General features: G+C 34.7%; 2 protein-coding genes and 1 pseudogene across 2 annotated transcripts; all 3 read left to right on the top strand.

Moving 5' to 3' along the window:
* Positions 1–941: 941 nt before the first annotated feature.
* LOC120135778 (14 kDa proline-rich protein DC2.15-like) lies at positions 942–12,023 on the top strand. Its single transcript, XM_039151983.1, has 3 exons — positions 942–956; positions 3,843–3,844; positions 11,333–12,023. The coding sequence occupies exon 3, from the start codon at positions 11,375–11,377 to the stop codon at positions 11,774–11,776; it is 402 nt and encodes a 133-aa protein (XP_039007914.1). The 5' UTR covers positions 942–956; positions 3,843–3,844; positions 11,333–11,374; the 3' UTR covers positions 11,777–12,023.
* Positions 1,200–1,872, top strand: LOC120135777 (annotated as a pseudogene).
* A 1,281-nt stretch (positions 12,024–13,304) lies between the features above and the next one.
* Positions 13,305–13,983, top strand: LOC120135780 (14 kDa proline-rich protein DC2.15-like). The gene has a single exon (XM_039151984.1). The coding sequence runs from the start codon at positions 13,364–13,366 to the stop codon at positions 13,781–13,783; it is 420 nt and encodes a 139-aa protein (XP_039007915.1). The 5' UTR covers positions 13,305–13,363; the 3' UTR covers positions 13,784–13,983.
* Positions 13,984–16,915: the final 2,932 nt, after the last annotated feature.

Raw genomic sequence — 16,915 nt, 5'->3', positions numbered from 1 at the left:
TTCAGCTGAGAGGAAGAGCTTTACATAGGTTGGAAGAGGCCCATCTCGTTGGTTTTTCCTTCCTTCCTTCCCTAACGAACTCGAATGCCATTTCCCATGTCATTCGATACCACTCAACTCTAGGTGTTGTATTGTTCATAAAAATAAAAGTAAATTATTTACGAGTCACAAGTAGACACATATGGGTGGATTTGGGTTAGCAAATGATGAGATTTGGTGACAGCTTAAAGTAATATTGGAAGAGATTTGATAAATTATCAAATTCACGATAAACGATAGTGGAAGGATCAAGGGGTACTTGTTTATTTGGTCACTACAAATAAGCTAATTTAGCAGTCATAATTTGACACCTAGTATGAGACTTTTTTATTTTAATCGATTATTCGTATTCTAAATAATCTATTCGAATATCCCATGATTCATTCGAGTTTTCAATTGGCATCGGAAATATTCATTTCATACCCAAATTTAAATATAAAAAAATGAGTAAAATTAAATACTTGAGCTCAACTAAGCGATATTATACAAGCTTCTAGTTATTAATAAACCAAATCTTTAAAGGGTAAAACTTGATACAAAGAGTTCATATTTTTCCCATAAACTACATGATAATTTAACTAGAACAATATAAATCAAAATTTAATGTGAAAGGATCAGTGGTGTAATGCATGTTAATGGTCTAGATCAAAGCTTGGTTATCCAAGTTGCATTTTGGTGTGAGAGTCAACATTTCCGAATCGTTTTCAAAGAAACCAAAATTCCACGTTTAATCGGCGTTTACTTTGCTGCTCATCACATGAAATAGAAGATTTAGATCCCCACTGCCTGCTATAGTTTCTTGGCTGAACGATTGCGTTGATATAATTTCTTGGTAAATCACTTTCAAAAAACAATACAAAATTTTCGTTTGAATATTGGACAATGTTGAAAAATTTATGACCATCTCTTTTAACACTGTCATTCTGAAAGTTGGAAATTATTATGTTTATTTTAATTTGTGAATGTGATAAATCCGTAGTTTTTTAGGTTTATTCCTGCATGTTGTTGTCTTCCAGGTTGTAATTCCAACCCAACGTGCCCACATGGGGTACTTTCATTTCATCCCTGCTCCAATGGCTAACCAGTACTTAATTCGCCTATAAAAACCCTTTTCCCTTCAACATTTCATCACACCAACACTCGCATTAATTCCCTACAACAACAACTAATACATCACTGCGTTGTTGTGATTATTCTCCAAAAAAAAAACATGGGTTCGACCACTGTTGCATCGGCTGCACTTCTTGTTGCCCTGAACCTGTTGTTCTTCACATTGGTCAGCTCGACCTACGTGCAATGCCCACCACCACCACACAAGAGCCCGAGCCTTCCCCCAAGGTCCCACCCTCGGGACCGAAAAGGCCAGCTACTTGCCCCAAAGACACTCAAACTGGGTGTCTGTGCTGATTTGTTGTAGGGATCAGTGCACGTTGTCGTCGGGAGCTCGTCAAGGACCAAATGCTGCTCTCTCATTTCGGGTTTGGCCGATCTCGATGCCGCCATTTGCCTTTGCACCGCTATCAAGGCCAAAGTCTTGGGGATCAACCTCAATGTTCCCGTTTCATTGTCCTTGCTGCTCAATTCCTGTGGAAAGACAATGCCCGCCGGTTACAAATGCGCTTATTAAGCTCATTTCCACTCCCTTTTCGCCAATGTTTTGGGTCACTTATTCTTAATATCTTTTCTGTGTGTTTAATTTGGACTTTTGATGTGCCTTAACCTTCCATTAAGTGCTATTGTATTTGTTTTCGCTAGTAGGAAGTAAGGCTTCTCGCCTTATAATCCTTATTTATGTGTACCTTTGTTTCCGTAAAACGTTCAATAAATAAATAAGTTTATCAAAAATTTATATTTATCATAGTCTCATTCGAAACCTATTTACTGTTATTTCTCACACAAACGAAATTTAACAAGACAATCATAAGAAATCACAAATCAAATAAAAATTACATAATGAACATGTTGGAAGCGTAGATGGGCTCACGATAATTTATAACTCGAACTTTTTATTTATACGAAACAAAATATTTTACAATGATACTATCTTAATATTACAATATTGCAATACTAACTGCTGCTAGTTTACACACTCACCAATATAACTTTGCTAAGCTTTCTCACAATTCTCTCTATTTTTCTCTCTCACTCGTTATTTACTCTTTTCCTCACGTCTCACACATACATACTTGCTTTGCTCTCTCTCTCTCTCACACACACACACATATATATATATATATAATAAACCGACTTTGAAAATGTTAGAAGCTTCTTAATTTCTCCATTATTGCCGCCTTACATGATGAACATATTTGCTTGTCTTCATTTGCTTTTATTAAAAAATCTTTGCCGACACTTTAGTTTTCCATGATTGCTTGCCATGTTATTTCCTTTGTTCTTAAGCATTAGCATGCTTCCAAAAGTTGCTGACATTTTATAATATTTTATGGGACCACCTAAGCTTTCTACACTCTTCTTTATAAGTGAGTTTGACTTCAACACTCCCCTCAAACTCGACTTTCCATCCCAAGCTTTTCTTTGAGTCAATTGAATATATCTGCTCTCAATGGTTTTGTGAAAATATCTGCTAGTTGATCTTCAATTCTGCAGTAAATTAGTTCCACATTTTTGTTCTTCACCTGCTCTCTTATAAAGTGATACTTTGTATCAATATGCTTGCTTCGGCTATGGGAGACTGGATTTTTTACAAGGGAAATTGTAGACTTGTTGTCGACATAGATTGTAATTGGTTCTTCTTGTGCCAAATTTAGCTCGTTCAAAATATTCTTTAACCACATTGCTTGGCAAGTGCACGCTGCTACGGCTATGTATTCTGCTCCACATGTTGAAAGAGCTACCATTTGTGTTTTTTCAGTTGTGCACGCTGTTGCGGCAATGTATTCTTTAACCACATTACTTCTTTGATGACCATGAAAATGTTGCAGAGCCAATGTGAGATAGATATCCCGTTGTGCTTTTCCGATCGTCTAAGTCTCCTCCATAATCACTATCAGAATAACTAACCAGCTTCAAATTTTCTGAATGCGTGTAGAATAAATCATGACCTGTTGTACCTTTGATATATCTGATGATTCTTTTGCTGCAATCCAATGATCTTTTTTCGGATGCTCCATGAATCTGCTTACCAATTCCACAGCGTATGTTATGTTTGGTCGTGTAATAGTCAGATACCTTAGACTTCCAACGGTGCTTTTAAACAACGTCGGATTCACTTGCTCTCTTGTTGAATTCACACTTAATTTGATTCCTGGTTCTGCTGGAGTGGCTAACGGCTTGCAATCTTCCATTCTGAATTTTCTTAAAATTTCTTCTGCGTACTTCTTTTGTGATATAAATATTCCTTCTTGCATTTGCTTCACTTCAACTCCAAGAAAGTATGACATTTCTCCAATATCTGTCATTTCAAATTCTTTAGTCATAGCTTTCTTAAAATCATTGAACATACCTGGATTATTTACTGTGAAAATCATACCGTCCACATATAAGCACACGATCATGATATCATCGTCTTCATTTTTCTTTGTGTATAAAGCATGCTCGTATGGACTCTTCATGAACCCATTTCTATGGAAATATTCATCAATCCTCGTGTTCCATTCTCTCGGGGCTTGCTTTAGACCATATAGAGCTTTCTTCAATCTGTAAACTTTGTCTTCATGTCCATTTTTAATGTATCCAGGTGGTTGCTCAATATAAACTTCTTCTTCTAGGTAGCCATTTAGAAATGCCAACTTCACATCCATTTGATAAATTTTCCATCCTTTTTGTGTTGCGACTGTTGTGAGAAGTCTGATGGTCTCGATCCTTGCTACTGGAGCAAATACTTCATCATAGTCTATTCCTTGTCTTTGCTTATAACCTTTGACAACTAGCATCGCTTTGTGTTTTTCGACATTTCCTTCTTTATTGGTCTTTGTCTTGTAAACCCATTTTACTCCAATTGGGTTATGGCCTTCTGGTTGTCTTGTTAGCTCCAATGTATCATTTCTTTCAATTGATGCAATTTCTTCATCCATTGCATTCCTCCATTTGTCATCTTCAACCGCTTCTTCGTATGTTATTGGATCACTGTTCACAAGTAAGCAGAAAAGTGAAACATTATTTAATTCATAATCGTTGTATCTTTCTGGCATTCTTCTCTTTCTTGTGGATCTTCGAACTTCTGTGGGAGGTGCTTCAAAATCTTCTATTATGTTGTTGGCATCGCTGCTGCTGCTTGACGACGATAGTACATTTTGTTGAGGACCTTGATCATTAACTTGTTCATCTTGATCGATAAGATCGTCATCTTTAAAAAATAATCCTTCAACTTTCTTTTCCTCTTTGCTCCATCTCCAATAGTATGCTTCATCGAACTCAACATCTCTTGAAATTATTACTTTCTTTCAACATAGCCAATGAAAATACATTTTCTCCTCTGTCATCAAGCTTCTTTATGGTCTGTTCAGGAACATGGGCATATGCGATGCATTCAAAAATCTTGAGGTGTCTAACTCCAGGTTTCTGTCTACTCCATGCTTCGTTTGGCGTCATATACTTTACGCTTTTTGTTGGACATCGGTTCAATAGGTAAACTACATATCGGTTCAATGAAAGTTAGGTAGTACCTGTTACCTCCAAGCGATGGTATGTCAAAAAGACCAACTATATCTGTGTGTACTATCTCCAGCGGTCTTCGGCACGCCAGGATCTACCAACTTCAAAGCTTTGTCTATGTTGCTTTCCTTTGATGCAAGCCTCACATATTTGATTTGGATGGTTGATCTCTGGTAGTCCTTTCACCATGTTTGTTTTTTAGAACAACTTCAAACCAAAAAATCCAAGATGTCCATATCTTAGATGACACAACCATGAATCATCTTTGATCGCGGTCTTCATGCACTTGACTTCTCCTGACTCGATATCAATTGTAAAGAGACGATTTCGAGTCATATCGACTTGGGCTATCCATTCTCCTTCTTTATTTTTGATGGCAAGCGAGCGGTTCTTCATCTGCACTTCATATCCTTTTTCCAGGGGTTGACCAAGACTGATGATATTGCTTTTCAATGCAGGTATATAATAAACATCTGAAATATATTTCTTTTCTCCATTTCTCTGAGTAATCATGACTTTACCTTTTCCTTTTAGTTCTGTGTGTGAGTTATCTCCGAAAGTTACTCGCCCATGGACTGTTTCATCTAATTTCACAACAACTCCTTTTGTCCACACATATGGTTGCTGGCACAATTATCAAGATATCAATATTTTTCTTGAATTCTTCATTTCCTTTATAAGTGAGAAATACATGAGATTTTCAATTTTTTCTTCTTCAGCTGCTGCTACGTTATTTCTTTCTTCTTGTTTAGGAGCAGATCTACACTCATAACTATAATGACCATACTTATTGCAATTATAACATTATACCTGGAATTTATTTCCTTGCTGATATCTGCCTCGTCCTCGGCCTCTGAATCCTCGTTCACAACCTAGTGTTGGATTGCTTTCACTCATTTGATCGGTGCCATATGATCGACCACCACGTCCATGAGTTCCTCGTCCTCCTCTGTATCTTCCACGATAACCACCACTATTTCCTCGACCTTTTGTGTAACTGCTGCTAGCTTTTCCTTCGTTGACATTCATCTTGCTTTGTAGAGCTTGCTCCAGATTTTCAGAATCTTCATTTTGTTTCATTTTCTGCTCATGGGCTTGAAGTGAACCCACAAGCTCATCAATTGAAATTTGGGATAAATCTTTTGATTCTTCGATTGCCACAACCACATAATCGAATTTTCTTGTCAATGACCGTAAAATTTTTTCCATCACTCTAACATCGTCGAGTGATTCACCATTTCTTTTCATTTCATTTACGACCGCTTTCACACGACTAATATAATCATCGATGTTTTCTGTATTTTTCCTTTTTAACATCTCAAACTCAGCTCTGAGAGTTTGTAAGCGTACCTTTTTTGCTTTTTTGGCACATTTTAGAGATTTTTGCAGAATCTCCCACGCTTGTTTTGCGGTCTTTGCATCAGAAATTTTTTCAAAGGTAGATTCGTCTACTCCTTGAAAAATAAAGAACAACGCTCTTTTGTCTTTTTTCCGGGATTCCTTCAATACTTTCTTTTCTTCATTGGCCAAGGCTGCTTCTGCTACTGCATTTTCAGGCTTGGTGTAACCATCCTCGATGATATCCCAACAATCTTGGGAGCCTAGTAACGCCTTCATTTGAATGCTCCAATTTCCGTAATTCGTTTTTGTCAATCTCGGGATTTGTGGTTGAATCATGTTGGCTATCTTCTCCACCACGTTGAACTCGAACCAAGCTTTGAGGCCACTTGTTGGAAGCGTAGATGGGCTCACGATAATTTATAACTCGAACTTTTTATTTATACGAAACAAAATATTTTACAATTACACTACCTCAATATTACAATACTGCAATACTAACTGCTGTTAGTTTACAAACTCACCAATATAGTTTTGCTAAGCTTTCTCACAATTCTCTCTATTTTTCTTTCTCTCACTCGTTATTAGGGGTGGGAATAGGCTACGCCAGGCCAGGCTTTAAAAGCCTGAGCCTGGCCTACAGCCTATCAAAGGCTTTTATTTTGACTCAGCCTGGCCTGATAGCCTTTTTAAAAGCCTTCTTCACAAAAAAAAATAACACACCTGATTGGCTAATGGCGAAAAAAATTATTGAATTGGGCGTGGTCAATTGCGATAAATGGACATCGTCGTTGCATATTTTTTATGTTTCTATATCTATACAGGATGAACCAAGGTAAATGTGAAACTCATTCCATCTATATTATCATTTCTTTCTTCTTCAAACAAACAAATAAATATATGTCTAAAAGATAGTAAACAAATAAATAAAACATTGTTGCAGTAGAAGCATCATGGGTAATTCATCGTAATTGGCAAAATTCCTCCTTTTTAATTGCTACTCCACCCCACTAGTATTAAACAAATAAATAAAACCCTTTGAAAGAAATGAAAGAAAATAAACGATAAAGAAGTGATGGGCGTGGTCAGGGCGAGCATGGGAGAGAGTAATGGGCTCGGTGGATTCGCGTGCCGGTAGCACACTGTTTCGGACAGAGTGCTGACAGGGTGCAGTTGCTTTACGTGGGAGCTCGGGCGTGCTGGCAGCTGCAATGGGTCGATTTAATTTAATAGGTTGACTTATTAGGCTTATAAGACTTTATAATAAACTTATAACTGACCTATTTAAATTAATAGGCTTTTAAAAAAGCCCGAACCTAATCTGTTTATTAAATAGACTAGGCCAAGCTGAAAATCCCTGTAGGCCGGCCTGACCTATTCCCAACCTACTCATTATTCACTCTTTTCCTCATTTCTCACACATACATGCTTGCTTTGCTCACACACACATATATATATATATATATATATAATAAACCGACTTTGAAAATGTTAGAAGCTTATCAATTTCTCCATTATTGTCGCCTTACATGATGAATGTATTTTTTTGTCTTCATTTTCTTTTATTAAAAAATTTTTGCCGACACTTTAGTTTTCCATGATTGCTTGCCACGTTATTTCCTTTGTTCTTAAGCATTAGCATGTTTCCAAAAGTTGATGCCATTTTATAATATTTTATAGGATATTTTATAGGACCACCTAAGCTTTCTACCCTCTTCTTTATAAGTGAGTTTGACTCCAACAGAACATATATGTTACGTGGAAATTCTAGAAAAAAAATTATCATAGTTAGAAGAGAGGAAATTTAGTGCCTGTTTTTCGTTGGAGTTTTGTTGTTTCTTGTTTCAACAGAAGGGCATTAGTGCCTGTCTTGTGTTGGCTTATGGTTTTTTAGCTCCTCACTTCAATATAGTACACTTTTTTTTCTCCATTCAGGTATAGGAAGGTTTTTTAACGAGACCTATATAGTCGTCTGTTTTGAATTTTTTTTTGATTTATAAAACCATGCAAAGCTTTTTTTTTTAAAAAGGAGGAAATTTATTGTCATCGAAAATTGGATAAGAAATAAAAGTTAAGTTCCATAATCTCTTAAAAACCTAACTATATATATTATTATACTGTTAATGTTTTGCTGCATTTATCTTCCTGCGTAGGTTTTGAGTGTTTCATTGAATTACAAGTATGGGGTGCTGTTTTGTTTTTGTTTTTGTGTGCTTCATAGTTGATTTCCATCTGTAGCTGAGTAATTGTTGTGTTGAGTGGGTGTAGTGCGTGCTATTGGCCTCATTGTTGTTGTTTTGATGGTGAAGGGCCAAACAGTTGGGGTTGGATGAAGGTTTTGTTATTGATTGTCTGTATAGCTGCCCTTAAAAGATGGTGTGGTGTATTTTGGGTTCTGATTTGTTGTTAAGCATTGCGGTGGTTAATTCTTAGTTGCATGTTCTTGGAGTGCTTGTCTTCCTTTTTTGGAGCTTGGTCCGGGTGCTTGGTCTGAGGGCATCCTTAGTTTTGTTTCGGTCCCTATTTCGATTCTTTATTTTCTTTTTCTAAGTACATATGTTTTATATCTATATTTATATATAGATATGATGAATAAAGTTAAAAAAATATTTATTCGTTTAGAGTTCTCTATGAGTCGAATTATATTGCAATCCAATTCTGAAATTTCACGTATTGGCCCAAAATAAATTTGAGCCGATAATTTATTCTTATCATTAATATATTATAAAATATTTACAGATTATAATTTAATTTAAATAAAAGATTTTATTATTCAATTTTAATTTGAATTTAATTAAATTCATTCGAATTAAAATATCTTGTTCAGCGTCTGGTCCAGAGACAACTAGTGTGTACTCTAAGTCAAGTCTGCCAATATTGGCAACAAGTAACACAACTTGTTCGTTGCTGTTTGCTTCTCAATACGGAAGTTGACAACATGGCTTTTGTCTATTCAATGACTAAATTGAGGGTATAGTGTTTTTTTTAATGGAAGCAAATAGTACTATTAAAAAATAAAATAAAGGTTTACGATTATCATCATAAACTAAATATATGGATAAGATTACAAACCTAAACCATGTAAGGACATATATGGATAAAGTTAAAAACCTAACAAAAAGACTTGAACAAAAAATAGATACAAGCAAATCTGATTGGATCGGCAAACGAATCACAAGAGGGGATTAAACTATTGAAAGATCGTCGAGAACCGCCGATCAGAGTTGAGTGTCGTGAGAAACTATCCACGAACACAAAATCGTGCATCCAAATTCAATCTGAGGGTCTATAGTGGGGAAGATCAATTGGATTATAAATAAGCACCATCTTGATCAGTCGTGGCGTCGTCAAATCCAACTATGAGAAAACATAAAATAAAAAGAACGACCAAACGACCGATAAAGAAGATAAAAAACATGCTACAAAGGTAAAATTATTCTTATTAAAAAAACTCATACCCCTGCATATTAACATCACTTTTAAACATGCTTAAATATGTTAGAATTTATCACTTTTAAATTACAAAATAATAATATCAATCAACATCAAGATAAGACTCATTGTTATTAACAATTAGAGTTTATAATGAGTTGAGTTAAGTTCGAGTATTGTTAAACTCGAAAAGTTTAAAGTTGAGCTCGACTCGAAAGCTCATGAGCTTGAAATTGTTAAGCTCTACTCGATCTCGAAATAAAAAACTAATGCTCAACTCGAGTTAAAAAACTTGAACTTTAAACATTTTTAGACTTAATTCGATTAAAACTCGAACCCGAATCTAAATTTTAAGTGCATAAAAATTGTATATTACATGTAAAAAAATATATTAGTAATGATTTAATTAAAAATACTCATTTTCATTCAAAAAAATATTCTTAATAATTTAATTTAAATTTTTAATATATTATTTTCTTGAGTTGCTCGTGAACTTTTTGAATTGAATATGAAGTAGTTTATTTTGATTCGTTAATAACTTAAACCGAGTCTAATAACTTAAACCGAGTCTATTCAATTTAGGTGTTGATAGAGATTTAACAGAATCAAACTTATAATCTGTCTCATCTCATTAAAACCCTAACAAAAATATTAACGGGATTATAATGTGAAAAGAGGGGTGTAATGCGTGCTAATGGTCTAAATCAAGGGTTTGTAATTATGAAGGTGGAGGAGTCAACATTTCCGGAACCAGAATTCTTGATCTAATCGGCGTTTACTTTGGTGGCGCTGCTCGAAGATTTAGTGCCTGCTATGGCAACTCATTTTCAAAGCAACCGAAATTCTTCGTTTAATCTACGTGAATATTGGGCCGTTGACTGCTCGCTAGTGATCTACAGAAAAAAGATTTGGTTTTGGATTCAAATATTTGAACAAATTAAAGTATTTCATATTCAAAAGTTGGAACCTCTAGCTTCTACATATTAAACACAGGAATCATACTAATTTTTTTATTGCGTATATGAGGTTATGGAATAGGAGGTTCTAAGCTCGCCCGTGATACTACAGTCCTGTCCAGCTGGAATACTTCCACACGTCAACAACTCAAGACTTAACAAAATGCCATATCCCGACAAAAAATTGTTTGTATTTTGTAAGCAGTAATTATAGAATTATTATCAAGGACGCTTCTCAAACTGCTCTGTCTCCACCACATGTCGCTTTCTCATAAGCTTCATATTTAACGTCTTATGTGAATAAATCTCAATGAATTTTGTAGAAGATAATGGAAGAACATGATCGATGTTTTGACAAAATACAGATTAATTATGAATCTGTAATCCATTTTGTCCTTTACTCGGCCGTCTGTAAGTTGCAATTATCATCCTATTTTGGAACAGCAGCAATTAACTCAAATATGAAATCTGAATTATTGAGTCCGAATTCTCAGAATTAGCGTAAGATATTTCTCTCTCCTTGTTATATTGTTCAACTAGTTACTTTTCTTTCATACTCGGGCATACTTGTTAAGTTCATTAATCATTCATCCACTTCCCACGTCAGAAAATGGATTCGAAGTTAAATTTTATACTTGCACAAAGATAATTAATTGCCCAAATTGATATTCTTTACTGGTTTCAGTTATTACATAGATGGAACAATTCTGCAAATCATATAGTTCATGCTAAGGCAGATCTGTAGACTGATCCTATATGAGCAATGGGAACATGGCAATGTGCTATAATATAATTTCCACCTCGCAATCACAAATGTCCAAACTTCACCTGCCAGCTCAATTTGATTGAATAATTTATCATTATAAAAATAACCCACTAGCCCCTTCAAAACACTTTAAAACCCCTTCTCCCTTCCCTCCATATTTCCCATCCTCAAACACTCCTACTTTTAGCTCTAAGAACAAGCAAGCCAAGTAGGGTTTTAGAAGATCAAAATGGCCTCAAAAAGATCAGCTTCCATGGCCCTCTTCTTGGCACTCAACATTCTCTTCTTTTCCCTTGGCAGTGCTTGCAACTCCTGCCCTTCCACCAACCCTAACCCTAACCCAAGGCCGAGGCCGAGGCCGAACCCCACCCCATCTGCAAGAGGAAAATGCCCCAGGGATGCCCTTAAATTAGGTGTTTGTGCCAATGTGCTTAACTTGGTCAATGTGGTAGTTGGTTCACCCCCGGTGAAGCCATGCTGCTCCCTTCTCCAAGGCCTGGCCGATCTCGAAGCTGCCGTTTGCCTATGCACTGCACTCAGAGCTAACGTGTTGGGCCTGAACCTTAATATCCCAGTTTCACTCAGCTTGCTTCTCAACGTTTGCGGAAGGAGTACTGACTTCCAATGCTAAATTGTCAGTTTTCACTATCGTCGTTTTTATGGTTTTCAGTATTTCTAGTAAATCAGTGTTTTCATTTGTAAGTTTGTTGTTATGTTTTTCTAGTGGGAATTGATGCCGAATAAGTCTAATACTTTTCTTCAAATGTCATTCTTAGAGATTTCTGTATCTCTAAGGGACATGAAAAGACTTGTATTAACTATGTTTTTTGTTGTTTCCTTATCTATTTATTAATAAGATCTCTAAAGCTAGTTTCATATATGACCGTAATTTTAATATTTTAGCAATGAAGGAATCGAGAACTCTTCATCAACTTTACCTCAGTTCAATGTGAATGTAGCTAAGCTGAATCGGAAAGTTTAGGATTTGTTAGTCTTAAGAATCGATAATTCAAACCCCTTTAACTGAAATAATTACAACATGTGCTTTGATTATAATATAATTAAACTGTAAACACAAAATCTTCTTACAACTTTAATTAATTAAGACAACATTTGGTATTTCAATCTCTTATTCAATTAAGTACTTGAATTTGATTTTAATTTTCATTTAATATTTAAACTTTTTTTCCAATTACATGTATGAATTTGAGTTTTTAGTTCAATTTAATACTCATTTTTTAATTCAAACTCATATTTACAGTAAATAATTAATTTGAAACAAACACAAAAGGTTGGTTCACTTTCTCTATACCTGGAGATTTTTAGCACAACAATTATTTTGTTAATATTAAAAGTATGAGTAGACAGTAGGTTACAAGTCCCTAGTCGAGGGAAAGGATGTTTCCCCGACATACGGTTTCAGTTGGAGTTTCCCGGGGAAAAAAACAGGAAGCTCAAAAGAAAATAATTAATGAATCTACTAAAAGAACAAAGTGACCAGTAATAATGGCTTGATGAAAGCTTGAGGGGAAGTGGGTAAATGAAGTCATAATTAGGGGGCCATGTGCTCTATTAACATCTGCAAATCCACATCCATGGGTCTGGGTTTTTTCCAGTTCACCATGAAAGCTAAGAGACAATACTTCCTCATCACCATTCACATGTGTCCACTTATCTCTACTTGTCCTTTCCATTCATTCATGGCTCCACAACTGTTTCTCCTTTTTCCATTTTTGTATTTATATATACATATACATTTATATAGAGTAATTGTTCGATATATTGTCTAAACCATAAATTCTTAAATCCTATATAGAATACACAACACTAGAATAGATCGAGTTTACACGACCGATGAAGTCTAGTGTTCAGATTATGATTTACAAGTGGCATATCAACTAGTATACAAGAAAACAAGAAGAGTTTATATTTTTTTCATTGATGTCTTTTAAATTTATAGTATGATTTATTCTAATTTGTGAAGGTGAATAATTGACAACTTAGAGAAATCCATAGTTTTTAATCAGATTTTTTAGGCTTATCCCTGCATGTCTTGTGATCTGCCAGGTTGTACCCCAACTCAGCGTGCCCACATGCGATATTTTCACTCAAAACCACTGAAAAACCAGTCCTTAATTCGCCTATAAAAGCCTTGGCCCTGCTTCACCGTTTCATCACACCAACAATCTCATAGTATATCACTGCGTTGTTGTGAAACATGGCTTCGACCACTGTTGCATCGGCAGCACTTCTTGTTGCCCTGAACATGTTGTTCTTCACTTTGGTCAGCTCGACCTACGTGCCATGCCCACCACCACCACACAAGAGCCCCAAGCCTTCCCCTAAGGTTCCACCCTCGGGGCCGAAAAAATCAGCCACTTGCCCTAAAGACACACTCAAACTGGGTGTCTGTGCTGATTTGTTGGGCGGATTAGGGCACGTTGTCGTCGGGAGCTCGTCAAGGACCGAATGCTGCTCTCTCATTTCGGGGTTGGCCGATCTCGATGCTGCAGTTTGCCTCTGCACCGCAATCAAGGCCAATGTGTTGGGGACTAACCTCAATGTTCCCGTTTCATTGTCCTTGCTGCTCAACTCCTGTGGAAAGAAACTGCCTGCCGGTTACAAATGTGCTTATTAGGCTCAATTCCACTCTATTTCCAGCAATGTTTGTCTTTTCTTGGGTGTGTTTAGTTTGGACTTTTGGTATGCCAGAATCATTCATGAAGTGCTATTTATATATTTGTTTTGCTTGTAGGAAACAAGGCTTCTCGCCTTCTAATCCTTAATTTGTGTACCTTAATTTCAGTTAAACATCCAATAAATAAACAAGTTTATAATGTATTGTTTGTTACAAAAATATTATTCCTTTTCCGTTTCCGGTTAATTTATTATTGAGCGGCCTCAGTAGTAGAAGGAGTGTTGATTTCCTTAAAAGTTTTGAGTTCGAGCAGCTATGCTTACAAGATGTGTATAAGTTGTCAATGATTAAAAAAGATCGTCTGAACATATATTATGTTATAATCATCCACACTATTAAGAAAAACCTCCTTAAGTTATACTATTTTTTTTCAAATTTCAAATGCAAGGACATTATTACACAAATCTCAAATATTTTAGAGAAAATAATAAAAGTTCAATATAAAGTTAAATTTATATACTGACTAAATCAAAAATAAATTTTTAATAAAACAAATGGAAGTTTGCATCAGTGAGTGAAATTCTATAATATAATAATAATGATGTTGTGTAAGTGTATGTCTTTGTTTGGTCGACATTCTTCAATTATTGACCCATTTTTTTTAAGACAACTGGAAAATAACGTGAGGTTTTACGAATTAATCGGATAACCATGTAGGGTTTTACAAAATCTTGAGATCCAAATCTTTATCTTTGGGCAATGGCTCTCTATCAAGAAATCAGCTAAAGAATTATAAAGCACGTACGATTATAAATATAACATGAGACGAAAAATAAAAATAAAAATAAAAAAGATCTTATTAAAAGATTTGAGAAGAACATAATTTCGGATTGACGGATTGAAAACAAATTAAGGCATGTAGTTACACAATTTTTTTAAGATATAATTTTAGCTACTTCTATAGTATTTGAGATCATTAGCCGTTTGTCTCTCAAGATACAATAACTAAATAATCCACTATAATTACATTTTATAAGGATCACAAATTATTCACTTGCCTTTATATATCAACAAAAAAATAGAAGATAATAATTTCTATCTTAAAAATTGAGTATGATAAAACTGGGTGTATATATATAATATTTTAAAAATTGAGTCTGATAAAAAAAATTTAAATTTGAATAAAGTAAGACAACATATAAAAATATAATATTTTAATTAAGTTTGATTAAATTAAAAATCTGATATGGCCCGTAACCATCTCTGGCCAATAGATTGGCTCCTTTTGGTTTTGCCGACGAGATGATCTAGAAAGCAAGTTGAAGAAGGATTAAAAGTTGACGACATCATGTCATATCAACATCCAAGAATCGAAAGACTTATAAATTGGCTTTATATCCATTTTCAGTAAATTGTAGAAATATAAATAATGTTCTTGATGAATATGACATCATATATATATATATATATCTATATTTTATCTCAACAAGATTATTTATTAATGCTTAAGATATACGTTATGTGTCTTATTAAAAATCTTTCTAAACATGTTTATAAAAAAAGAATATACACAATTAGGTAGATGTTACAAGACAGTGAAACAATCTAAACACCATCAAAACACAACTTAACAACAGCTAAACACCCAAAATCAAAGCACAGTATACAATCAAAGAAACACTTACGACTACGAAATCACATAACTTACCACCAAGCTTTGAACAAATAGTCCTCAAAACCATATATCTATTAGCTATTAATCAACTGAACGATTGTCGATGGTGTGTTGATATTCAGTGAATCAAGCAAGTTGCCGCGCATTCAGGGAAATTGTGTAAAGCACCAAAAATGAAAGACTACAGAACTTGAGAGAAGTCATCACCCTTTGGTCCACTGAAAAATACCATCCTTTGGGACACACATAATGGACCATACAGCCAATGTTTTAAATGAATAATTAATAAATAAATTAGGATTTTTTTTATTACAAAAAGTCTTTACATTTGCTATGTCGTTTATTCTGTTCTTATCATTTGACTCATTATAAAATAAAAATAATAAAATCAATATCTTTTAAGTGGAATTTTGATATTCTTTGAATAATCATCCTTGTTTTTTCTTTTTGTTTGTTGGGGTTAGGTGTTCTTATAACCCTAGGCACGCTGAAATTCTTTGATATATCACTATCAATGCTCAAGGAGAATAGTTTGAGAACCCTAAATCATGCTTGTATTATTTGTAGGCTACTACATCTTCCGTAGCAGATCTAGAAATATTTTTAAAAGTTAATATATATATATATATATATATTAACAACATAAAATTTTATACAAGTAATTACCCGAAGAAAATTTGGATTCAAGTGTCATTGTCACTTGGGTATAGATCTTTTTTTTTGAAAGATGAGTAATTTGTATTAATAATGATAATACCATCACATGAACCTCATTAAAAAACTTCCCTAAACCTATTGAAAGAAAAAGAGTAAACCATGAGGTGGAAGAAATAGAAAACCAAGAACTAAATCCTAAGATATAACACTGCCTGAGATACAGAAGACAACAATGAAACATCTAACCTGAAATAATACAAAAAGCTACAAATTAAAACAAAAACCAGCCGTAATGAACACACATGGTAAAGCAGCAGTACGATTAGCCACATAACCTACTGCTGCCAGAACCCACCTAGCAAGAATCACCACCCACCAGGCTATTAAGGCACTCCGAAGGTGGAGCCGCAGCCTTAGAGCAAAGCACCACCTTCTGGTGGAGACGGAAGTGAGAGTAGCTCTCCTTACCCTCCTCATTAACTGCACATTCATGGCGGCTCGGGCAGGGTTGCCTGCCAGCCTCAGCCTTCAATTCCTTATTTTTGTTTGAAGCAAGGTCCTTTACTCCTTTTTGCAAGGGTTTGGCCATTGTTCGGAAAAGTCCTATAAACTGATCTACTTAAGAAATCAATACATAAATACGATTTCAGGTTGAACTATTAAAAAACAATTAAAATAATAATTAAAAGTAAAGGTGTATCAAATAAATTTTTATAACTCACAAATTTTTATAATTATCTAAGACACTTTTTAATATGTTGAACGTTTATAATAAAAAAAATCTAAAATTTAATCATAAA

Source organism: Hibiscus syriacus, unplaced genomic scaffold (genome assembly GCF_006381635.1).
Source record: "Hibiscus syriacus cultivar Baekdansim isolate YM2019G1 unplaced genomic scaffold, ASM638163v2 tig00110616_pilon, whole genome shotgun sequence".
Classification (NCBI taxonomy): domain Eukaryota; kingdom Viridiplantae; phylum Streptophyta; class Magnoliopsida; order Malvales; family Malvaceae; genus Hibiscus; species Hibiscus syriacus.
The sequence above is the reverse complement of the archived record's forward strand: the minus strand, read 5'-3'. Positions and strand labels throughout refer to the sequence as shown.

Coding starts and splice junctions, on each gene's coding strand:
- LOC120135778 (XM_039151983.1), top strand. CDS start 11,375: ATGGCCTCAAAAAGATCAGCTTCCATGGCCCTCTTCTTGGCACTCAAC.
- LOC120135780 (XM_039151984.1), top strand. CDS start 13,364: ATGGCTTCGACCACTGTTGCATCGGCAGCACTTCTTGTTGCCCTGAAC.